Below are 26567 nucleotides of genomic sequence, written 5' to 3'. Positions count from 1 at the left end.
TAAAATCGGGAAAAAATCGGAAAAAAGCGGGAAAAAATCGTTTGGCACAAAAATATTCATTTTTTTTTCATTTTTTTTCAATTTTTTTAATATCTAAACCATCTACAACATAAAATAAATACATTGACACATAAATATGATAAAAAAACTAATATATAAGATGTTCAATATCATTTCTAGCGCTAAAATCACACATAACATTGAATCATGTCCTGAATAGTAAGTCCTGAGTCCCAAGTCCAACTCAGCCTCAAAATATCAACAAAAAATATGATAATGTATCTCATCATGTCATAATGTCATATACAATAAAATGAAAGTCTAATCCTATTGATTTCCTCTGCCCCTCTTGCGAGAATATGGCACAGCTTTCTCTTTCCCTCTAGATGTAGAAGCTGGTGCCTGTGGTGGTGGAAATGGCAGTGGAGTCTGACGTGCTCTAGAAGCTGAAGAACTAGTAGTAGCAGCTACAGGAGGCTGAGGTGGACGGAGACCACGTCCTCTACTGGTGGTAGTGGTAGCCCGGGTAGCCCGGGTAGGCGGTGTCACCTCCTCCTCCTGCTCCTCCAACTCCTCCTCCTCCTGCTCCTGCTCCTGCTCCTCCTCCTGCTCCTCCTCCCCCTCCTCCTCCCCCTCCTCCTGCACTAACCAATCCTCAGTGGGATCCATGAGAGGCCTCTCGGTCTCAACCCTCCATTCAGCAGTGGTGTCAATCCCATCCAATGAGATGGCTTCCGTATCAGGTGTCTTCTCTAGTTGTTTCACCCACAATCGAAGATTGTAGTAGACATAGACCATGTCATTAAGTCTATGGGACTCCAACCTGTACAAAGTTCATGAAATAATAAATTAATAATTAATATTATAAAAAAAATATTGTTTAAAACTTTAATGAATTCAAAAATTTATTTGGAAATTTGCAATATTTTAAATGTTTAAGTGTTAACCTATTGCGCTTCTTGTTGTGTATTTTTTCAAATACACTCCAATTGCGCTCACATCCCGAGGAGCTGCATGTTTGGCTGAGGATCCGCACGGCAAGATTTTGCAAAAGGGGTACTCTGCCCCCATACATCTTCCACCATGCGTCTACAACAAAATTACAAAGAAAATTTTAAATAAACATAAGAAAAAAATGGAATTTGAAGAAACAATGAAATTTGAAACAAAGTTACAAAGTACATACTACAAACTAAAAAATACCTGGCATTTTAACCGTCCTATCAATGACAGCCATCTCAAAGCCAAATGTGCCCGCTGACAACTTATATTGCTCAATTTGTCTAGAGGCCTCCATACGTTCTTCTGAAGTTCTCACCATCTTCTGGACACAGGTTAATAATCCTTCCACGACCTCAACATCAAAATTAAACCCACATGCATAAGAAAATGCAGGGTTCAGGAAAAGGCCAGCAGCATGAATGGGACGATGGAGTGTGTTGTTCCATCGCTCATCAATGACGTTCCATAGAAGGAGTTGTCTCTGGAACCCATCATCTCCCTTGTCATCATAGTAGGACCGAATGGCTTCTTTGGCCCTATCCATGGCTTCATACAAATAGCCCATTGCGGGCTTCTCACCATCAACCAACCGAAGAACCTTTACCAAAGGTTCTGTAACAGCGCACACCTCCTGCACTCCCGCCCAGAAGTCCTCCTGGTATGAAACTAGTCTGCAGACGGCCTCTCCTTCTGGTTTGCGGCTCATTGTCGAAGCACGCCACTCCTCTGAAAGAAACATTCTCTTCAAATCCCACATAGAATTCAAGAGGGATTGAAGAGATATGAAACTCGTCGCAAACCGTGTAATGGCGGGGCGCACCAACTCTTTGTTGTTGGTGCATTTTCTCATCAAGCTAAGCACAGATGTGTGATTGTAAATAAATTTTGTGATGCTTTTTGATGAGTCAACAACCTCTTTGACAAAGGGAATTTTCCCAATGTCCTCTAACATCAAATCAATACAATGGGCAGCACAAGGTGTCCAAAATAAAGTAGGATGCCTGTCCATAAGCATTCTACCAGCAGCAACATAATTTGCAGCATTGTCCGTTATGACTTGGACAACATTTTCTGCACCCACCTCCAAAATAAACACATCCAGCAAATCACATAAATTTTTTGCATCTTTGATTTGATGAGTTGCATCAACAGATTTGATAAACATAGTCCCCAAGGGACAACTAACCAAGAAGTTTATAAGGGTTCTCCCCTTTTGGTCAGTCCAACCATCTGACATAACAGTGCATCCTGTTTGTGCCCATGATGCCCTAAAATCCTCCAATCTTTGGGTGCAGTCACGCTTTTCATCTTGAAGAAGCCGGCCTCTGAAATCATGAAGAGAAGGGAGTTTGTACCCCGGGCCAACACTGGCAACAGCATCAAGAGTAGGTTGGAAAAATGGATTATTCCTTATAATGCTGAAAGGAATATCACTCCAGAGGAGAAATTTTGTCATCAACTTGTCAGCTTTTTCTTTTTCAGTTCTTTTTAGCATTGAACCAATAGTTGGTTGTGAACCAGGTGTGGTTCGAGGAACAAAATATGATGATGCAGCTACCGGATTGACTGACGCTGCAGTAGAACCTGTGCCACTTGGCCCACTTCCTTCAACTGACCTTTTTAGTTGCCTTTTGAGTTCTTCTTTGGCGTCTCTAGTGTGCTCTAATTCTCCCAATGCTCTCATGGCTTTTTGGATAATTTCAGCATTTGTCTTTAGACAGGGCACCACATCATGTCCAGGGATTTGTGCAAGGTGGAACTTCAACTTGTACACCCCCCCGAATATTTCCTTTCCACACAACTTGCAATACAAGTTTTGTCTATCATTCGGAGTTTTAGGGTCACCATATTCCCAGAAAGGATCCAATTTCCTTGGCATGTTTGTTTTTGAATTTTGAATTTGCAAACCTATGGAAAAATAAGGATTAGGAAATAGGAATTTAGGATTACATAAATGATAATAGTAAATACAAATTACAATTTAGCATTTGCAAAATTACAAGCTAATTATTTCCAAAATCCCAATTTCTAAACCCAAGTTACCCAACCAAATGCCAAAAAACAATGAAAAATCAAAAAAAATAAACAATGTTTAAAGAAAATGAGAAAATAAAAATCAAAAATTGGTTTTCATAGTCATAACAAATAACCCATCCCAAATCAATGAAAAATTTCCAAAAATTCTTTAAAAACAATGAAAAACAAAGTTTTTATAGAACCAAAACAAAAAAAAATTAATCTACATACCTGGTTTATGGACAAATTGGCGATCTTGGCTTGGATTCCTCCTAAAATCGCTTCGATTCGCTCCCACAACGGACGGCAACCCTCTCCCTCACTTCCTCTCCTTCTCCTCCTTCTCCTCCGCGGCGGACTGCTGAATGAACAAAAAAAATTTCGTTTTTTCCATATAAAACCCCGCTGCCCGCGCCCCTCGCGATTTAATGCGAAAAAATCGCGATTTTATCGAAAAAATCGCGATTTTTTGAAAAAATCGCGATTTTTTCGATAAAAATCGCTATAAAAAAAAAGCGGCGATTTTTTGGATAAAAATCGCGCTTTGAATCGGCAATTTAAAAAAATCGCGATTTTCCGATTTTATCGCGATTTTATCGCGATGTGTGCAACACTGGTATGTACCACTGATCCCAGACTAGTCTCAACCGACCTGAAGTCAGCATCATAGTATGATACAACTCCTACCACTGGTCCCAGACCAGTATCATTGATCCCAGATCAATGGAGGTCATCCTAGCGTAGGGAGTACGGTAGTTACAACGATGCGTCCATCGGTACTACTATGGTCCCTAACTTCATTTCCCTGCTCATTGATTAGATGAGAGGTACTTCCCATGAGTCCCAGACTGCATGGGTAGGATGCCTCGACAGGAGAACTAATCAATCCTGTCCTCACAGGAGAACACATCAATCCTGCTACAATTGCCATGGAGAACACATCAATCCAGGCCTCACAGGAGAACACATCAATCCTGCTACAATTGCCATGGAGAACACATCAATCCAGGCTACCATGGAGAACACATCAATCCAGGCCTCACAGGAGAACACATCAATCCTGCTACAATGTCGCCACGGGGTGTACATGTATACCACCAGGGGATAGTGAATAATCCTGTGGTCATATGCTGCTCCAAGAAGCACCCCGCACTCCCCTGGAGCTCTCAGAGCTCAATGCATCATACATGACCCTCAATGGAGGGTCTTTGAACAACTCCAAGTTGTTCAGGGAAAGTCAGAAATTTTACTTTCCCAAGGGGTTTTGTCAGAATGTCGGCGACCTGTTCATCTATATCGATATGATGGAGCCTTATAGCTCCCCGTTGCATCATATCTCGAATATAATGGTATCTGATATCAATATGCTTGGAGCGATCATGGAATACGGGATTCTCTGACAAACGAATCCCACTTTGGTTGTCACAGAGGATCACAATGGTATCCAATGTGAATCCAAACAACTCACTGAAGAGCTTTCGCAACCAAACTGCCTCACAAGAAGCCATGCTAGCAGGAATATACTCTGCTTCGGCGGTGCTCAAAGCCACCAACTTTTGTTTCCTGCTCATCCAGGATATCGAAGCAGATCCCAAGGAGAAACAACACCCAGAAGTGCTCTTACAGTCCTCCACATTGCCTGCCCAGTCAGCATCTGTGTATCCAAATAGTCTCACATCTCTGGCAATGTATCTTAACCCATAAGTGATAGTGCCACGAAGATATCTCAGCAGATTCTTGGCACCAATCCAGTGTATGTGGTGGGGTTCAACCATATGCTGGCTCAACGTGTTGACTGCAAAGCATATATCTGGACGGGAGTTCACTAAGAACATTAATGCTCCGACGAGTTGCCGATACTCGGTAGCATTTCGTAAAACATGTCCAGTAGCACTACCGCTTAACTTCTTGAAGTCAAGCTCCATCAGAGTAGTTACAGGCTTGCAGTCCACCATTCCGAATCTTTCCAATATCTTCACCACATATTTTCCTTGAGATAGGAAAATTTCTCCTGGCTTTTGCCACACTTCAAGTCCTAGGAAGTAGTGCATCAATCCTAGGTCTTTCATTTCAAATTCAGAGGCCAGATCCCTCTTACATTTGTGAATGAGAGGGTCTGCACCTGTTAGAAAGAGGTCATCTACATACAACACCAGTATGAGAGGCTTGTCATCTTCAACCTTAAAGTAAAGGTTAGGATCGGCTTCACTCCTAGTGAATTTCAGCTTCATCAAGTAGCTATCGATCCTCTCATACCATGCTCGGGGTGCTTGCTTCAGCCCATAGAGAGCTTTCTTCAACCTGCATACATGAGATTTTCGATCATAAATCTCAAATCCTTCGGGTTGCTCCACGTAGACCTCTTCTTTGATCGAGCCATGCAAGAACGCAGTCTTGACATCCATCTGATGTAGGTTCCATCCTTATGAAGCGGCAAGGGCTATGATCGAGCGGATGGTCGTATATCTGGCAACAGGTGCAAATATCTCATCATAGTCTATACCTTCCTTTTGGGAGAAACCTCGAGCAACAAAACGAGCCTTATACTTTTCCGTGCTTCCATCTGCTGCATGCTTTATCTTGTAAAGCCATTTGGAAGTAACAACAGTCTTTTCCTGGGGTCTGGGAACTACTTCCCAAACATCATTCTTTATGATAAACTCATATTCTTCGGTCATAGCATCCTTCCATACTTGATGCTTGACGGCATCTGAGAATGACGAAGGCTCATTTTGTATGATCGTGCTCATGATGGTTAGGTATCCTTGATACCTATTAGGTTTCTTACTTTAACGAAAGGTTCCTCGGGGTGCAGCATGTCCTTCAGCATCATCAAGTAACCCCTTAAGCCATGAGGGCCTCTTCCTAGAAGAGGAAGGCTCATATGGAGGAGGATCAATCGGATCCATGGGTTCTTCTACATCAGGCATTGATTCATCATCCTTTTCTTTCGGTTCCCTGGTGTCGGCTTCTTGAGAGCTCCTCAAAGTCGGAAGATTGATCACCTTGCTGAGAGCCATATCTTCGTCAAAGGTGACATCATGAATAATTATGACTTCCCTTTGACCGGCTACATAGATTCTATAGCCTTTAGTATTTTCACCATAGCCCACGAAAATTCCCTTCTTTCCAGATGCTCCCAATTTATTTCTTTTCTCTTTCGGCACATGAAAGTATACAGGGCTTCCAAAAATTTTAAAATGAGTAACATTAGGTTTCTTACCGGTGAATTTGTCTTCAGGGGTCTTGGAACCCAATGTTTGATGAGGGCATCGATTTTGTACATATACGGCAGTGTTTGCAGCTTCAGCCCATAGAAACTTAGGAAGACTTTGATCATGTAGCATGGCCTGGACAGCTTCCATAATTGTGCGGTTCTTCCTTTCTGCCACACCATTTTGTTCAGGAGTATATGGTGTAGTAGTCTCCCTCTTGATGCCAGCATTTTTACAAAAATCATGGAACTCATTAGATTCATATTCAGTCCCATTGTCAGTTCTTAAGATCTTGATCTTCTTTTCGGTTTGATTCTCGATTAGGGCTTTGAAGTGTCGGAACCAAGGGAACACTTCATCCTTCTTTTTCAAGAAGTATATCCAGGTCTTTCGAGAATGGTCATTTGTAAAAGTGAGATAATATGAGTATCCTCCCAAGGAGTTCACAGGCATCATACTTGATATGTCTGAGTGAACTAGTTGTAATATATCAGAGGTCTTGCTTTGACTTGAAGGGAATGGTCCCCTTTTGAGCTTTCCTTCGGCACATCCCGGACATACACCTTCTTTCTCTACTTGGAATTCAGGCATCCCTGTTACCATCTGTCTTACATCGGGTAGAGCTTTGTAATGAAGGTGGGAAAACCTCCGATGCCAAAGTTCGGACTGAAGCGTTGTGTCACAAGACATGACACCTAGCGGACTTCCACCGACTTGATATAAAGAATCAACTCGAAACCCAAGAGTGAAAACATCTTTAACATTATTTTTCCATATGCGTACCTTACCATTGCTGAAGGTTACCTTATAGCCTTTGTCTTCCATTGCCGAGATGGATACTAGGTTCTTTTTGAGATCAGGTACATATAATACATCTTGTAAGTGAATCGTATTACCTTGATTCAGTTTAAGAGAAACATTGCCTACACCTTTCACTGGGTATTTCATGTCATCTCCAAGGACAACTTCCAGGTTAGTTTCTTTCTCTACCAGATTATAGAGTACTTCTTTGTAACCAGTGAAGTGTCTTGAGGCACCACTATCAATGAGCCAAATTCCCATTGAGTCCGAAGGAGCGGAGGTAGATAGAGCAGCTGGTAGATAATATTCAGCCTGCTTATCGTCAACAGTGTTAGATTCATACCTAGAATTTCTAGCCTTCTTGAATGGTTGCCCTCTTCCTTGATTTCCCGCATTCCTTTTTCCTTTGTTGTTGAATTTTCCATTCCTTCGATTACCATGAGAGGGATTTTGATCATCGTCACGGTGAGAGTCCTTTCTATCAGGGCATTCCCTTGCATAGTGACCTGCTTTATTGCAAATGAAACATTGTCCTTTTCTTCCACCCTTAAATCCAGCCTTTCTTTTCGAATTAGACCCAGAATTATTTCTTTTCTTACCATGAGAAGAAAAAGCAGCAGGAGGACCTTTAGGCAAGGGCATTTCCTGCTCTTCTACCCTTGTTTGTTCTTGAATGCATCTAGCCATTAATTCCTCGAAACTAGGAATTACATTATTGTTCAGAAGAGTAGTCCTGAACACATACCATTCAGATGGTAATCCTCCAAGAGTTGTGAGTGCCATTTCTCTGTCAGTAATGGTCTCCCCGATAGATAGGAGATCGTTCTTGATCTCGGTGATTCTTAAGAAGTATGCTTGCATACTTTCATCTTTACCCTTCTTGATTTCCCTCAACTTATTTCTAAGAAACAAAACTTGATTTGCATCATTAACTTTAAATAAACTCACCAGTCTGTCGTAGATTTCCTTGGAGGTGTCTAGATCAGAGATGTAGGCCACCAAGCGCTTGTCGATAGAGTCCCGGATGATCTTCTTTGTTTTGACTTCTCCATTTTTCCATTTGTTCCAGGCAGCAACAGATGCATTTGATGAAGGCTCAACAATATTGCCTCTTACATGGTCCAGCACTCCTTGATCTTCAAGGGTTAGATCGATAGACATCTTCCATCCGTGATAGTCAGCTTTCTCACGGAGCTTGTCTTCGGCAGGAAAGAGTGTTGAGGACCCCATAGTTCTTTTAGGATAGCCTTGCCAATCTTCTCTTCAATGATTGCTCTTGCTCTTCCTCGGGCTTTGTCTTCACCTCAACTCTGATACCATGTTAAGTTATGGTATGTTCTATGCTTATAACAGTTTACTTCTTTTTCTTATTATGTTCCACCGATTAGCAATCACATGTACATAAAGTAAAGTGCAGATAGAACATTAAACGATCGACAGAAAACAAGCCAAGACAAGAGACACAAGATGTGGTGGCTAGCCAGGGACAAACCCCACAATGTGTGGGGAAACCCTTTGATCAAATCTTCTTTTATCTTCAATAATTCAACAGAGAGAAATAGTACAATAAATCTGATTCATATCAGCAGTAGCAAACCCTAGATCAGTAGCATCAGCATTAGCGGCTTCATTATCAAACTAGGGCAGACCATATCTCACAAACCGACAGTCGGATTGACTTCATTCCACCACCAAAAGTTTCGGCTTCCAAAGGAGGTTCAGATGAACCTACAGCATAGTTCAGATGAGGAGATCTTCTAGGCCACGCAAGTCAATCTTTACTTCTGCAGTTGCAGCTTCAGTTTCAGCAGTTTCCGGCTTCAAACTAGGGCAGTCGATATCTTGCAAACCGTTCATCGGATTGACTTCATTCCACCACCAAAAGTTGCGGCTTTCAAAGGAGGTTCAGATGAACCTACAGCGCAGTTCCAAAGAGGAGATCTTCTAGGCCACGCAAGTCAATCTTTACTTCTGCAGTTGCAACTTCAAATTCAATAGCTTCCGGCTTCACATGTGTGTGAGAGAGAGACCCATTTCAGCGCAGTAGAGAAGAGACTCATATCTGCGCAGTAGAGAGAGAGATGTGATGAGATGAGTGAATCCAAATGAGGAAAAGTCCTCTTATATTTATACACAACGTTGGTGGGTGAATAGATGCGACTGTTGGGCTTCTGAGCTTACATGAGTTGTAGGTTGGCTTGATAATAATTCCACAATCAAAATAAATTCATATCTTCATGAATACTTATCGGAATTGGATGATCTTTATATCAATCCTACACCTCTCGACGAGAGGAATCTAATAAAAATATTATTAGCCATGAATAAGATGACCCACATGAATTTTTGCCCTGGTTGCCAATTTTAACAGATTCCCAAGGCCTATTCACAAGAGAGGCTCAATTATATATCTTACTTACTTAAGAAGCAAGGTGATGGGCTCTCTAGGAAGGGCTAAGGGGATACTTGAGCCTAGGTTTGGGGAATATGCCTTGACAAGGGACTTCCAAGACTTAAGGATCCATATAGAGGAATGGATTCTATGTAATCTTCGTGGAATTTGAGTTATGAAATTGTGGGACCACAAAGAACCCAGGTGGACTCAAACTAGGTCAAGGGTGTGGAGTTGACCAATAATGGAGGGGCTTGACCTGGTTAAGGAGGAGAATAGGATTAAAGGAATAATTTTCTTTTGAAATCCAAATGCAATGATCCTAATGAGGACACTAACCCAAAGTGACATAGGGAGGAGACCGGTCCATGAGCCAGGGCTTGCAATATCTCGGGATCCCACCGTCGAATTGACCTCAAATTTGGAGGGATCCTTGAGAAGACCACAACGCATTTGTGGAACAATTTTCAAGGGTTTTGGATGGCTAGAAAAGATTTAGATTGATGCCCTAGGTGACCCTCATAGGTTAGGCCCAGAATTTGGAAAGGTGAAGAAAAAGACGGAAATTTGACCACCAAAGGGATACGAGGATTAGTGCCTTATTGCTTGGGCTTAATGGAGTCAAGATGCACATAGATTGAGAATTTTTGTAAGCTAAGGAGCCCTAATTAACCTATGCTAACCTATTGAAGGGCAGAAACTAGGTAGTCAAAGATTTATTCTTCAAAATTGCCAAAGAGATAAAATTTCGAGGCTTAAAACCTATTATTTGCCTCTACAAACATTCACCCACTCTCTTCAAGTACAACACATGCATTAAATCACTTATTCAAGGTTCCCATAAGAATTTCACATTTACTTTAACCCATACAAGAAAAATGATAACCATAACATGCAGTGAACTAGTAAAATAACAAGAATAACATCAAAATTCAACTTACATGAGAGAGAGTATTGTAGAAATTTCCCATTGTAGATCACTTGGTAATGCAATGTACTAAAGCAAAACACTTGATCTACTTCTACAAACAATTGAGTGGAAGCTTAATCGAACATGAGCAACATCAAGCATGAACAGATATAACTGAAAATAGAGAAGTAATCAACCATAACACAACAGATATATCACTAGGGAAAGCACCATCCTAAAACCCCAACTCTGTATTATCATACAAATGGAAATCTTGTTCAAGTTACAAAAGAATTAGCGCTCAAGCTATCCTACTCTCTCTGTACTCAAACAATATTGCTCATAGACTCAATAGACATAGAATATATCTTCCTCAAGCCCTCCAAGCCTCCTATTTCCTTGCGTAGTTTTGATTGGGGTCCAATGATATCACATGTGTGAAGCCTCATCACACTCACTGTAACCTTAGGTCCAACTGCGCAATCCATAAGGAATAATATTCCTTCTGCATGCAAGGAATATTCACCAAGGAATATCCTAGCAACTGATAGTACATTGTCCCTCCATCTGATCTCAACTGGGTCTCTGACTGAACTGACATGCATGAGTTATCCATGAGTGAATACTCTTATCTGAATTACAGTAATTACATGCATGCAAGCATTAACTAACTGAACTCTCATTAATTTAACAAACTGTTAAATTAATCTAATTGGACTTTACTAAATTAAACTAAGTCAACTGATTACAACTCAATATTACAACTCATCCTTATCTCTTTCACTGAAGGTTAAATTCCTCAATGAATAGAGAAACTGTTGCATGTCCTCACATAGAATTCAAGTTTGATTTTCCTTAACTAATTAACTCAAGATGAATTAATTAATTAATTTCCAAACTGCTATTGACATCAAATTCGAATTTTACTTCCTATATTTAGTCCAAGGACTAACTAAAAAAGAAGGGATCCCGAAATGCTATTTTTAGAAAAGCTATTTTTAGCACTTTCACTTTTCACCCATTGTAGCTAAGATCTCAATGGCTAAACTGCTATTTATAGCAGTGCTATTTTTAGCATCTTCTATTTTTAGCATTTCTTGTTGCACACTTTTCAACACTCCCTCTCAACAAGAAAGGGATTATCAGTAACCCCAATCCCATCTCTGTGGAACTCGAACTTGCATTTTGACAATGCCTTAGTCAAAATATCTGCATCCTGCTCTTCAGTCGAAACATACTACAACATCATGATCCTCTTGACTAGACAGTGCCATAGATGATGGTAAGGATATCTATAAGCTTGGACCTGTCATGAAACACTGGATTCTCAAAGAGTTTTATGCAACTCTGTTTATCACAGTATATCATTGTAGGATCCATCATCTAACCAAACAATCCCACTTGAATCTTCCACATCCAAATGGCCTCAAATGTTGCCTGACTCGTAGCCATGTATTCAGCCTCTGATGAGCTAAGTGCAACTGATCTCTATTTCCTGCTATACCAAGAAACTATAGTTGAACCAAGGTTGAAGATTCCTCTAGAAGTGATCTTCCAGTGTGATGGACTACCAGCCCAATCCACATCCTTGAAGCCTTGCAGCTTCACTCCCTTTGTCCGCCTATACCATAATCCGTACTGTGTAGTGCCCTTGAGATATCTCAGCACATGCTTCGCTACCTTCCAAAACAGCTTGGTAGGTATAGCTTGACTCAGCTGGTTCACCACAAAGCATAAGTCGGGTCGTGTGTTCACCAAATACATAAGCGAACCCACCAGCTGCCGATAAACAGTAGCAGCTACTACCTCACCTGAAGTAGCATCCTCCTTCCTCCAGTTCCCAACTAGAGGAGTCTGCATGGGCTTGCACTTCTCCATGTGAAAGCGCCCAAGTATCTCATTGGCATACTTGCCTTGAGACACAAATACTTCCCCATATTTCTGCCACACTTCCATGCCTGGAAAGTAGTGCATGAGGCCCATGTCCTTCATCTCGAACTCTCTTGCAAGACTATATCAACTGGTCATCACCTGTCAAAATCAGATCATTGACATAAAGTACAATAATCAATGGCTTACCTTCTACCATGATGTGGTAAAGGTTCGCATCTGCTTCACTCTTGGTGAAGCCCAAACTGGTGAAATAGCTGTCGATCCTGGTATACCAAACACGGGGTGCTTGCTTCAGCCCATACAATGCTCGCTTGAGTCGGCAAACATGCGACTCACGATCGAAGGTCTCAAATCCTTTGGGCTGCTCAATGTATACCTTTTCCTCAATCTTCCCATTGAGGAATGTCGTCTTCACATCTATCTGATGGATCTTCCAACCCATCTAAGCCGATAGAGCTAGCATCGATCTGATAGATGAGTACCTTGCTACAGGAGCAAAGGTCTCATCGTAGTCAATCCCCTCAACCTGTGAGAAACCTCGGGCAACAAACCTTGCCTTGTGTTTCTCAACACTGCCATCAGCTGCCTGCTTTACCTTGTAAAGCCATCGGGAACTAACCACTGACTTGTCCCCAGGTCTAGGGACAACATCCCACACACTGTTCTGTATGATAGAATTGTACTCTTCTACCATTGCATCAACCCAGACTGGTTGCTGCACTGCCTCCTGAAAAGAAGGTTTGGTCGCTACACACTCCCCAACCAGGGCCATGTAGCCAGTGTATCTCTCGGGAGATCTCCTCTGTCTGCACTGAGAGGATGGCTGCCCACATTCTCTCTCGCATCTAGCATCAATTTGTCAGCTTCCCGCGAGCGTTTCAGCCTGTCTCTGGAAGACTCTCCAAGAGTGGTGGTCTCCACTACTGGATCCTCTGCATGTGGTTGATCCACATCATCAAGAGGCTCCTCCTTTGGAACTAAAAGTTCCTCATCACCATGCAACATGAGCTCCCTCTCAAGTGACACTCGCATGGCTCTCTGCTCGTCGAACTTCAGATCTCTGCGCACTACGGTTCTCTGACTGGTAGGCAAAAACACATGATAGTTGTGGGGTGTATCTGTGTACCCCACAAGTATCCCCAACTCAGCTATTGGGTTTAGCTTCTTCCAAGCATCTTTGGTCACATGACAAAAAACTGGTACACGATGAGGACTTCTGTTCTAAAGGTACACTACTGTATTGCATGCCTCAGCCCACAGATGAAGAGGTAGGCCTTGGTCATGCAACATCGCTCGAGCTACTCCCAAAATCGATCTGTTCTTCCTTTTGGCCACCCCATTTTGTTGTGGGTTATGAGGTGCTGTCAGTTCCCGTTTAATTCCTTCTACAGCACAGAAGTCTTTAACCTGCTGGGAAATATACTCTCCACCATTTTCGCTACACAAGGCTTTTACTTTCTTCCCAGATTCTTTCTCTGCCAAGGCTTTAAACTCACAAGACCCCAAGAAGGTTTGATCCTTCTTTTGCATAAAGTAGATCTAGCATCTACGAGAAAAATCGTCAATAAAAATAACATAGTACCTTTGTTTAGCGGTGGAGGTTGTAGAGAATGGTCCACATACATCTAAGTGAACTCGCTCCAAGATTGCTCCAGCTCTACTATTCTGATCCTGAAAGAAAGCTTTCGCATACTTACCCAGGGTGCATCCTTTGCATGTGTCTGTTTGCTTTAGTTTTCCCTTGGGTAAGCCAGTAGAAATTTGTTGCATGATCTTCAAGGCCCCAAGATGCAAGTGGCCTAGTCTCCTATGCCATAGCTCACCAACATCTTGGCTTTGCACCACCTCTGCTTTGGAACTCAGTGCAGCGCAATCATCTACCTCTAGCTTGTAGAGATTCTTTACTCGAATCCCTATTCGTTTGGTCTTTCCGGTGCCGATATGCCTCAGGAACACTTTTCCTTTACTAAAGAATACATCATAGCCTTTATCTTCTAGCATAGCAACAGACACAAGATTCTTTTTCAAACCTGGTACATATTTAATAGTAGATAGGGTGAGAGGAGCACCATGCTCCCTCTAAAACACAACTGTACCTTCACCAGAGACAGTATTTTCCATCATCGCCCATCTCGATCCGCATCTGGAGATCCTTCTCCTCCAATGTACTGAAAAGATTCTTGTCACTCGACATGTGGAAAGAAGCTCCACTGTCTAGGTACCAAACACATCCCATCATGGACGAAACCATGCATGCGATAAGCAAGAAATCCAGCTCAAATTGTGAAGCTAATGCATCACCATTAGATCCCTTGGAGGAACCTTTCTTGGATTTCTTCTGTGGACAATTCATAGCATAATGGCCCACTTCATGATAGTGAAAGCATCGCACCTTCGACTTGTCAACCTTCTTCCCACCATGAGAAGATTTGGATTGGGACAACTTCCAATTCCCTTTCTTAGCTTTACTCGCTAAAGCTAGATTTTCCTCGTCATCTTGTTTTGATGAAGGTCCATTCCTGGTGCTCCGCCTTATCTCCTCCTGCATTAGGTCCGACCAAATTTGTTCCCAATCTGGCAGTTTCTCTCTTCCATTAACCGAGTCCTAGTAGCTATGCCAGCCCTTTGGAAGACCGAGGAGTGCTAGACTCACCATGTCGTCATCAGCAGTCATGACCCCTACACTTGCAAGCTCATCCTTGCAAGTGTGAGCTTTTTCAAGAACGTAGAGATTGTGTCGCCCTTTTCGCACTTGATCTTGCGAAGTTTGTCCTTTAGCGCTAGCGTCCTCTGATTGCTGCTATTCTAATAAAGATTTTTCAATATTTTCCACATCGAAAATGGAGTCTCCTTCCCATGGAGGCTCGAGACAATGTGATCTCGAACTCCCTCCAGGAGGATTCTCCTTGCTCTAGCCACACACTTTTTTTGTTCTACCAGTTGAGTAGCATCAGTCGGCTTCTTGACTTCTTGATCAATGAAGTCCTTTAGGTCGTTATCTTCCAATACTGCCTCCATGCGATCCTTCCAAGCTATATAATTCGAACTGCCATCAAGGGCATATTCGAGTCTTAAACCACTAAATGCCATCAGTGAAATAGATGTGATAAGAACTCAATTCAATATTCAGAACCAAACTTCCAACTTCTCCTGCTTGTATACTATTCTTCCTTGATCACCTTTGCTCCGATAACATGTAGAAATTTCCCATTGTAGATCACCTGGTAATGCAATGTACTAAAGCAAAACACTTGATATACTTCTACAAACAATTGAGCGGAAGTTTAATTAAACATAAGCAACATCAAGCATGAACAGCTATAACTGAGAATAGAGAAGTAATCAACCATAACACATAAGATATATCACTGGGGAAAGCACCAGCCTAAAACCCCAACTCTGTATTATCATACAAGTGGAAATCTTGTTCAAGTTACAAAGAATCAACTCTCAAGCTATCCTGCTCTCTTTGTACTCAAACAATGTTGCTCACAGACTCAATAAACATAGAATATATCTTCCTCAAGCCCTCCAAGCCTCCTATTTCCTTGCGCAGTTTTGATTGGGGTCCAATGATATCACATGTGTGAATTGACCTCATCACACTCACTGTAACCTCAGGTCCAACTGCACAATCCATAAGGAATAATATTCCTTCTGCATGCAAGGAATATTCACCAAGGAATATCCTAGCAACTGATAGTACATTATCCCTCCATTTGATCTCAACTGGGTCTCTGACTGAACTGACATGCATGAGTTATCCATGAGTGAATACTCAGTTATCTGAATTACAGTGGTTACATGCATGCAAGCATTAACTAACTGAATTGTCATTAATTTAACAAACTGTTAAATCAATCTAACTGGACTTGACTAAGTTAAACTAGGTCAATTGATTACAACTCAATATGACAACTCATCCTTATCTCTTTAACAAAAGGTTATATTCCTCAATTAATGGAGAAACTATTGCATGTCCTCACATAGACTTCAAGTTTGATTTTCCTTAACTAATTAACTCAAGATGAATTAATTAATTAATTTCCAAACTGCTGTTGATATCAAATTCAAATTTTACTTCCTATGTTTAGTCCAGGCACTGACTAAAATAAGAAGGGATTCCAAAATGTTATTTTTAGAAAAGCTATTTTTAGCACTTTCACTTTTCACCCATTGTAGCTAAAATCTCCAATGGCTAAACTGCTATTTATAGTCCAACTATTTATAGTAGTGCTATTTTTAGCATCTTCTATTTTTAGCATTTCTTGTTGCACACTTTTCAACAAGTATATCCATTCATCAACTTTGCATTAGAAAGAAGCTCCAAAGACAATAGTGCAAATCCAAACATCATAGTGCATCAAGAATACTCCAAAAAGTTTACCCAACAAAAAGTGCAAAAATCTCTCAAGAGATACTAATCCAATCCAAGTGATGATGATTAGAATGAATCACATCACTTCTATTTATACAATCACTAATGAGTTTGATTTTCCTAATTAGGCCTATTTGAGCCCTGTTATTGCACAAAATGTCTAGGCACTGTGACAACGGATCAGATTGAGGGTTGTTAGCCTGATCCCCAATCTCTTTGTTTAAGTTGTCTCCCAACAACAGACTAAGGGGGGTGGACCCTACAGAAATGGAATCATGGAGGACTAGTTGGGAACCAACCAGTCATTAGGGGATTTTTGAGGTCTAAAATGGGCCTCCTAAGGAAATTATAAAATAATAGTGGAAATAATGAAATAAGATTAGATTACATCATCAAATTTTAGAGGGAAAAAAGAAAAACCTATTTTTTCAACTGTATTTTGAACTTATTTCCCTATGGGTTTACTCAAATTTCGGGTGGAAACACTCATTAATGCATAATTTGATTCCTCATCCAAAGAGTACCCATGTTGGATAATTTTGATGGAGCTTGCTACACGAAAAATGATAAATGCATGAAAAACATGATTGTAATCACATTTTTTCATGTATTTCTCATTTTTCGTGTAATAGGGTCCACTGAAAGTACTCAACATGGGTACTATTTGGATGCGGAATTAAATTTTGCATCCAACGAGTACTCCCATTTGAAATTTGAGTAAAACCTTAGGGAGATAAGTTGAAAATACGAGTTGAAAAAGTAGTTTTATTATTTTATTATTTTTTAATTTTTTTACTTCTTTACTCCAAAAATGGTGAATCGTCCCCCATGGTTGACATCATCATCTTGAATCCTATTAGTTCTTATAAAGTTTATTTTGGTTGTACATTTTTCTTAGGAGGCCCATTTTAGACCTCAAAATTCCCCGAATGACGGGAGACATAGTGGAGCAACCAAAAACTTGTTCAAATCTAACAAGGCTTAAATGATTCGATCAGATTTATAAGATTGATACAAGTGCCTTGTGGAGTCAACTATCTTGCTAAGAAGTTTAGGACCAAGTATACGATGGACAACTGCTGCTAAGGAAAATGTTATTATGAGATGAGATGCAAGATGAATTAACAAAGGGAAGAGTGAATAGTCTCTGATGTAAGATCATTTATGTTTCAAGACCTTAGTATTGATTTTCCTTAGGACAAGAGCACTTAATGAAGACACAAGACTAATGCAAATAGGATACCAAGATGCCAAAGATGTAATTGTTCAAGTAAATAATGCCTCTTAAAGAAAGATGCCAAAATGACCATAAATCAATGATATTAATGTCAAGAGACTTGGAGGATTAAATTATTTATCCAATCTATATTCAATGACACTTCTTCAAGATCAACACCCTCCTTGGGAATTTTTCAACATAATGCCAGATTACGTAGATGCTCAAAATACTCGATTTTAAGAATTGAAAGACATATAATTTTCAACAAGTCCATGGTAGAGTATTCAATAGAAATGTTGATCACAATTACTTGAGAATTTTCAAGCCTAATTATTCAAGAAATATCCAACAGTTCAAGTAAATAAATCTAAGCTTAGATTTAATTTCCTTCTTAGATAGTGAGTGATCTCAATGATTACTAAGCATTAAAACCAATGATCACAAGACTTGGCTGAATCATGCAAATAATGAAAGCCTAAGAATTTAAATTTCAATGATTTAATATTCTGGACAGCAATGAAATTTAGATGCTAATAAATGTTAAACACCTCTTCAAATATTTCTAGAAATTCTTAATTTTTCTAATGTTTTATATCCAGAAAAATATATCTCTTCTCCTATAGTCAAACTTAGAGAAATTTAAAATTTTTTATGTTGCCTTGACTATAGAAATATTTTAAATTTTTACCTCAATTTTTTTTAAAGATACATGCCCCAAAACCCTTATCACATAAACTCAAGAAAGAACTTAGATTAAAATTTTGTGTCACACTTGAAATTCTTTTAAAGTTTAATTATGATAATGGTTATAAAGTAAAAAATTGATTTTTTAAAAGGACCAACACATAAAAAAAAATGTGGTAAATGTTTACGAAGAAATCAATTTTAATTTTCTGAAGGGCCAAAGGGCACTTTAAAAAATTAAATCAAAACCTTGACTCGTTGATAGACTAAGTTGACGTCAAGAGGTGATAGAGGTATGTAGGTCAAGGGGTGCTCGAGCAGCGAGGAGGGAGAGCAAGGATTGCAGTAAAAGGAGCTACGAGCAGTGAGGAGATGAGGAATAGAGATGTAGGAGATAGGCGGAGGCAGCTCATGCAGGGATGAGGCATGCGTAATTGAAGAAGAGAAGATGAGGGTGAGGAATGCACTGAGAGGAAAGGGAAAGAGCGGGAGGCTGCCAGAATGCTGGTTGAGGGAGGAGCTAGGGCAGCAGGGCTAAGGAGCGATGGGTTAAGGAGAAGCAATGGATAGGGGCAAGAGATGAGTGCAGAGAAGAAAGGAAGGGAGGAGTTGTGAGTTAAGGGAGAAAGGATGGATAAAAACACAGAAAAAAGGAAAGGGATTTACGAGGAGAGAGAAAGGAGAGCAGGGTTGAGGGTTGTGTGAGGGAAGACACAAAGAAGAGACAAGAGGAATAAGAGACAACGCATCAAGATTAAGGTTATGCAGGGAGCAGAGGAGATGAGGAAGTTGAAGTTGCTGGCAGGGCCGCAAGGTTAGGAAATAACATAGAAAAAGAATCCCGAGGATGGCAAGGGTTGTCCTCAAAAGAAAATTTTAAATTTCATTTAAAAAAAATTTGCCCAAAAATCAGTTTTCTCCTCAGAATTTACTATGAAAATCATAGATTCTCAAATGAATGATTTTGTAGTATTTTATTTCTGCAAACAAAAATTTGAGGCTAGATCTTGCCCTCCGGGGCCGAGATTTGCCTCAAAACCCCAAATTTTCCTTGACAATTTTTAAATCTGAATCTGCACAACAAAAAATAAAACCCCAAATCCCACACACATACAAAAAATTAAATTGAAAACCCAAATCCCAAAGTTGGGAAATAAAAAAAATTATGTTACAAAACTATAGATCTTTACAAATAATTTACAGATCTATCAGATCTTAGGAGTATAAGTTCGACTCCACTCTAGATCTGTAGATCTAAGGCTCTTTCTAGTTAGATCTAGCTATTTAGCACAATTTTTAAGAGATAAGTAAAATTTTTAATTTAAGTACTAGTCCAAAAAATCTGTGCAAGAAGAAGTTCGTCAGATAATCCTAGGATTTTAATTAGGAAGGCTCTCCAGATCTTATGTCTCGGGAGTCGGCTGGTCCAACCGAGGACTTCCCCAAACGCTCAATTTCTTAAGTACAAATAATTTCTGCAAACGCTAAATCAAATTGTCAGATCGATAGAGATGTAAAATAACAATATAATGTTTAAGAATTAGAGATACCTGTTAATTCAATCGAATTAAAATTTCTACCTTAGATCCAATAAACTAAGTAAGATACCTGTGCACTAGATTATTCTACGAGAGTTATCAATCGACAATTCATAAATAATATTCAGCAAAACATTAAAAACAATATTACCATAAAATACTGGAGAAGAACACTGCCATCAATAAAACCCCAAAGACTTTGAGTTTATTATTCCATAAATATTACAAGAGAGCTTCGAGAGCTAGTACACGATCTAAAAGATCAGATCCTTTGAATAACAACTGACCTCTAATTTATAGATTAATTCTCCAACAGCTAATTCGCTTGATCCCCGTCAAAGTAATCTCAACCGTTAAAAAAGATTTAACTATCTTTTAATCTCCTCCGTCAAAATTATTTTATTTTTGAGGATGTTAGAATTTTTCATTTAACTGAATTTTAATCAACTCAAAATTAATTATTTTGAGTTGATTTCCTCAAAAAATTGACTTTGAATTAACTACCAAGGCCCAAGAGTCCAAAATCTCTTGAAATTTTAAATATTCCTTTGGTTAGGGACCTCCAAAAATTAATTTCTCTAAGACCCACGAATTTATAATTTGGAGGATTAATTTTTCCTAGGACATAAAATTAATTAAATTTTTGGCTTAGGATTTTAATTAATTTTTGCCAGAAAATTTAATTAATTGACTCAAGAGGGGATTAATAATTTTTCTGACTCTCAGATATTTTAGCCATGGTGTCTAACTATGAAGTACCATGCACTAAAATATTTTTTATATCAATATATTGCATTTTAATACATGTAGGGGAAAAACCCGTTCGTTATAGGCCCTCATTATTTTATCCAATTCTGCGACTCAAATATGATTTAGCAGACTCAGTGATTCGTAATAAAATAATTTATTCAATTAGCTAAAATTATTCCTAAATCATTTTACAAAAGACTCGATTAGAAGACTAGGACTTACCTAATATCTTGACAGCAAAATCCACCCTAGCTTTAGGGTGAGGTTGGAGGGAAAAACTCTGCCTATCATCCGTGTTTAGAAACACACATGAATCAGTGAGACGAAAAACCTCCTAGGATAGAAATCGTTGCAAAAAAAGTAGGATTACCTAGGTTGTTACATACATAGATGGTCTTACTAGGATCATTTACATTAAAAACTTGTAGAGTGGGTTTACAACTTTAAACAATGATGGTTGAAGATGATGATGAAATTTGGATGATCTCACTGTTCGATCATGATGGAATCTTCTTGCAAAAATGTATACTGCTATAGGGTAGTTGACGTGGATTGGTCAACAAGCTCCAAATAATAAAATAATATGCAATAATAACATTCCTTGGTGACAAGCCCACCAAGATAGCTTAATAACATAATAATAAGCCTCTCGAAAGGGTCGAATGATCAATAAAGTGAGTCGTTGGGCCTTTGAGGAGGCCTAATGAAGTCCGTAATGTGCCATGATGTGAGAATGGACCTCAAACATAGTGGACAAGGGGTTGGCCCCTTGTTTCCAAGCAAATCCCTATTGCGCACCCAAGTGGTTGTGAAGGGCACAAAGACATCCTCATGGGTCTCCAAGTGGATAGAAAATGCCTGTAAACTACCTGTAAGGGCTAGGATGATGTCATAACCCCTCTGTGGTGCTCATCTGGATCAATGTTGCACGAAGTTCCCCCCCCCAGTTCCAAGCCCGGAAGCGCATCCCGTGCGGAAGCGTCTAGGAAGCTTCGGCGGAAGCGCGCTTCCACCTGATTTTGCCGCTTCCTGGAATTTTCTGAATCGTGGCTCGGAAGCGCGCTTCGTACGACGCTTCGGCAGTACGAAGCGTGGCGCTTCAGAGGGCGAAGCGTACGCTTCCGTACGATTCCGGAAAATTGTTTAGAAAATCGTTTTTTTTTCAATTTTTTTTTTAGTTTTAGGTGAGTTTGCTTGTTGGGGGTGGGTCCACCTTGGGTTAGGGTGAGGAATGAAGGCAAAAAAAATATAAATATAGCAGATGCTCCCTCATGGTAATGTTAAATTCTTAAAGTAAAAGTGACATTCTCCTTTTTTTTCATTTTCATCCTTTTACTTAAATTTTTAACATTAGCATGAGATGACTCAGGATGTTTGAGAGTGGTTCTAGCCTCATTGGACTTCATATGGAGAAAATAGAATTTCATATCCTATTCAAAATTCAGCAGACTTAACAGTTTTCAGGAATTCAAGATCAATGGGATTGTGGCATTTCATTTTATTATATCAAGTATGAATGTATGCGATTAGCATTTAATCAAGAGCACCAAGCCCTATATGTACCCTAGTGTTGGTGGTGTTAATTGTTGAACTCCTTTGTCACACGGCACGCCCTTAGAAAAAAATTACCTTTCAATCAAGTCAAAATCATCGATCAAGCATGTTAAGATTTTTCTACCATATTTTAAGTCTTGAATTAGGTAGTTTGATCAAAATTGGGCAATGTTGACTAATATCCCTAGACAATCGAGGTAGAGGCAAAGGCTAGAAAAGAGGAGAAGAATCTAGATTCTAGATGGTTGATTCATCTAAATGGTTGATGCTCGAATAGTTAATCATTAATGTACAATGGATGTTATATCTATCTTGATTTATGCAAAAATATGCATGTTTTCATGTCTTCTACAACTAATTTGGTATTTGGGATGTTTGTTTTGAGTATAAATGCAAAAAAATATAAAAAATATATATATATAGCAGACGCTTCCACAGACGCTTTGCTTCCTAGATTTTTGGAAAATGAAGCTTCGGCGTCCCCACTTCCAAAAAACGTCCCCTCTTCATCCTCGCTTCATGCAACATTGATTTGGACCCCAAATCATCTGCCAAGTGTATGATGGAAGTGTGGAGCTGGCTGGGCATGCTGGACCAAGTGCACCATCCTCATCCAAAAGGTGGAACACAAGCAATCAATGAGTGGTGTTGGTGACCATGGAGTACTCTTTGCTATGGTGGAGGCCCATGGCTCTCAATGCTCACCCTGTAAGTACCAATGTGGCCCTCTAGAAGACTAGGACCCCCTATAGGGAGAACAAGCCCTAAATGGAGACGCGCTTGCAATCCTGCATAAGATCTAATGCATCCCCTTTCCCTACAATACAACAAATCATTATAATAATAAAGTAAAATAGCTTACAAGTAGCATGCCCTTCCATAGTGGGCTTTGGCATGTACAATGGAACACTTCATGGTGACATGCCCTTCCATAATGGGCTTTGGCATGTACAATTGTCTCCAAACTCAATAGGGCGTTAATCAAGGACCTTACTAGGCAGTTTCCACCTTTAAAGGGGGTGACATGTCCATGGTACATTCCTTAAGTGGTAGGTGGCAAATGATATAGTAATGGAATGAAGTGAGGATCAAGGGGAATCATCCAGAGTCCAGACCACATGTCATGGTACAAGGGTAGCTATAGCAAGGAAAGCCCACACCTGAGTATATGAGTGTAGGCAGGAGAACATCATGGTACATGAGTTACCTGAACCTTTGTTTTTCCACCCTTCTTCATATGCCTTTTGCCTTTGATTGATTTTTCTTCATAACTACTTGGGGCTCCAAGGGATGAGAGCATGATGTGTAATATATAGTGGATACCCCCTTAAGGTGGGGCAGTTTATCACCCACTAGGGGTTGGGACAGTCATGGGTTCCTTAATGATGGATGAGGTTCATCTATGGCCCATAGGAACTAAGGTAACGATCATGGATAAGGGGTAGAGCTCTTGATTGGATTTTGCCCACGTGCTAAATTTGTATGTCCCGACCATCTTTTGCATTTGTGGTACATTCCCTGTTGAGAGTGGTCAAATTATGCTTTTTCTTTTCTTTTTAGTTGCATCAACCTCCAGGGCATCGTTCTAGGGCCGACCCAAGGTGTGGACAAGGGGAGGGGGAGGCTAACCTTATGTGGACCTAATGGACCCATGTGGACCCAAATGGGAAAAGAGATGAATGGGGCTAAAATAAGTGGAAAGGAGTGAAGGATATGGTGTCGGGAAGCGGGACCATGTAACCAAAATTGGGATTTCCCACATAGTGCCAACCCTAAAGCTAATGGCCAATAAAGGAGATCCGACGGGACTAGGCACAAGGCTAACAACAAAATCAGGGAATGGAGACAAGAGTACAGACCAATTTACTCTTTCTGTTGAATCCCCCCACTAATCCATGCCCAAAAGTGCCCATGACAAGTAAGGAAAATTACTCAACTATGCCAAAGAAAAGCCATACCTTCGAGGTCGAGAGGCCCAACTTCAAACATACAATCATAACAAGTGGGCGAGGGACCACTTGGTTAGCTTAGGTGGAAAAGATAATGGCACATCAAGCTATCTGGTGGCTGCAAAGGGACTTTGGCTATCGGCTGAGGACCATCTAGGAAAAAAAATTCTCGTATGTACACTACCCACAGGTGGCGGGTAACATATGGCTCTAACTGGGACATGAGCTCTTGGAGAGGTGCATGAAGCTACTCGAATGGGAGGTCATAAGAACACCAATAATATCCTAGCACTGCAGACTTGTCACCTGCACATATCAAAGACCAAGCACACAGAGCAACATGTTTTTGTGGTGTCTTATGATCACCCATGCCTAGTATTAGGTCATAAAACCAACAAGAAAATAAAATTTTATTCTAAATGCAACTTTAATCTAAATTCAGCTAGTCTAGCATGATAATATCATATGGTGTTAGTTCTAATGCGAAAGATAAATATGCAATGCATCCTACTCTAACATGCATGATTACATTGTTCACATGTTAAGTGTAATCATAGACCCAATGCAACCAAGACATCACTAGATCAATATAAAAATATTTTTCCCAATTATTACTTATGCAACCAATCCAAAAACAAGGATAGGAAAAATCATATGGAGGGTCACCAAGGCGGGAGGTGGGAAAATAGAATGCCCACACATGGTTGATTATGAGAGAAGAGGGGACAAAGAGATGTAATCTATTCCACGAGATCCTCTCTTCTAACCAAAAGATAGAGATGTCAACAATTAGGCTCATAAAATTTTGATGGGTGGAAACTTTAGGCATATCACCTCCATCATGGTCCTTATCGTTTATGTCATGCTTCATGGCCATCATAAGGTTATCATTAGTAAGAAGGGGAGACTGATGAGATGGAGAGACACAACAAGCAGGTTGCCCAAGATGATCACACTTAGGAGAGACAAAGGGTTCCTCATTATTAGTGATAGTGTCCGAAGGGTTGAGGAAAAGGTCCACATGGGACTCAGCTGCAACCCTAGAATTGTGAGGAAAGACAAGGACCCTACTAATATCATTTTCATTGGTGTGATATATAGGGTCCTTATCGAAACGATTTTCACAAACCTCCTATTTTCCTTCTTTAATATGTAGGTAATAATTGATATCAATGTTTGAAGGGGCTATGGGATCACCTTCTCCAAGGTTTTCAAAGGGTATATCATCAGAGATAGTATCCTTGGAAAAGGTAGGGTTAACCTCAACTTCTTTTTCTACAGACTCACCCTCCCCATCACCTGTTCTTTTGGAATTATCATCATGCCTATTGTCGTCATGCAGACCCAGTAAGGACCCTCTTTATTGCTCATCATCTAGATTCCCAAGGCCATGATGATTCTCAATGAAGACTTCCTCTTGAATGTTTGATGCAGGGCATGCTTAAAAATGTCTAAGAAAGCCTTCAAAGAACTCCTCAATAGATGAGATGCTCCTAGGTTCGCGATTATGTAACCATGAGTTATGACCATGGAAAGAGTTCATGAACAATAGCAATGAGGACATCCTGGTGGACCACTTTCTCCTTTGAAGTATGCGCAATAAATATTTCTACATGATCAATTGCGGAGAGTGGGTCACCATCAAACACGGGCACCCCATGACCCATCCTTCCTGTGACATGATTAGGGTGCCCAGGGATGCTAGTGATGTCCAAAGCAGGGAAGTCATCAAAGAAAGGCATCTTATCGATATATACATGTAAATTATGTAGGAGTCGCCATGGTGAATTTAAATATTCCTAGGGAAATGATTGCTTCATCCTACAAGCATTGAATTTAAAGTTCAATGAATAACTAGGGCTTTGTTCTTCCAATAGAGTCACCAAAATGATTGTCAATGATGGCGTAAGGAAAATAAGACACACGGCTCGTATCCATGACAACGATGCCAAAATGTTACCATTCAAACTAGCAAGGGTCCTAGGAGGGGATCCTAAAGAGAAACTACTAGGTCGAGGGAAACAATGAAGTGATAGCCCACTGTCACCTCGGTTAAGGATCCCTACGCTTTATTGACTTTCACTGATGGGAGGAGACTCGGTATAGGAGGAATCACTAGATAAAGAGATCAATGGGAGGATGAAGGGTGATTCCCAAGGACTATTCACAAGAGAGGCTCAGTTATATAGCTTACCGGCTTAAGAAGCAAAGTGATGGGCTCTCCATGAAGGGCTTAGGGGATACTTGAGCCTAGGTTTGGGGAATA

General features: G+C 40.2%; 1 protein-coding gene across 1 annotated transcript; it reads right to left on the bottom strand.

The window, feature by feature from the left end:
* Positions 1–642: 642 nt before the first annotated feature.
* Positions 643–3060, bottom strand: LOC149234516 (uncharacterized). The gene is made up of 2 exons (XM_089461198.1): positions 948–3060; positions 643–823 (listed from the first exon to the last, which is right to left on the bottom strand). Exon 1 carries the CDS (start codon positions 2879–2881, stop codon positions 1193–1195), a length of 1689 nt encoding a protein of 562 aa, XP_089317324.1. The 5' UTR covers positions 2882–3060; the 3' UTR covers positions 643–823; positions 948–1192.
* Positions 3061–26567: the final 23507 nt, after the last annotated feature.

This window comes from Pinus tabuliformis, chromosome 8, assembly GCF_031772625.1.
Source record: "Pinus tabuliformis cultivar Carrire ecotype Pingquan chromosome 8, CPIR1, whole genome shotgun sequence".
Lineage (NCBI taxonomy): Eukaryota > Viridiplantae > Streptophyta > Pinopsida > Pinales > Pinaceae > Pinus > Pinus tabuliformis.
Note: the sequence above shows the minus strand (reverse complement) of the source record. Positions and strands in the feature narration are given on the sequence as shown.

Bases quoted from the DNA above. Each gene is read 5' to 3' on its own strand.
- LOC149234516 (XM_089461198.1), bottom strand. From the start codon at position 2,881: ATGCCAAGGAAATTGGATCCTTTCTGGGAATATGGTGACCCTAAAACT.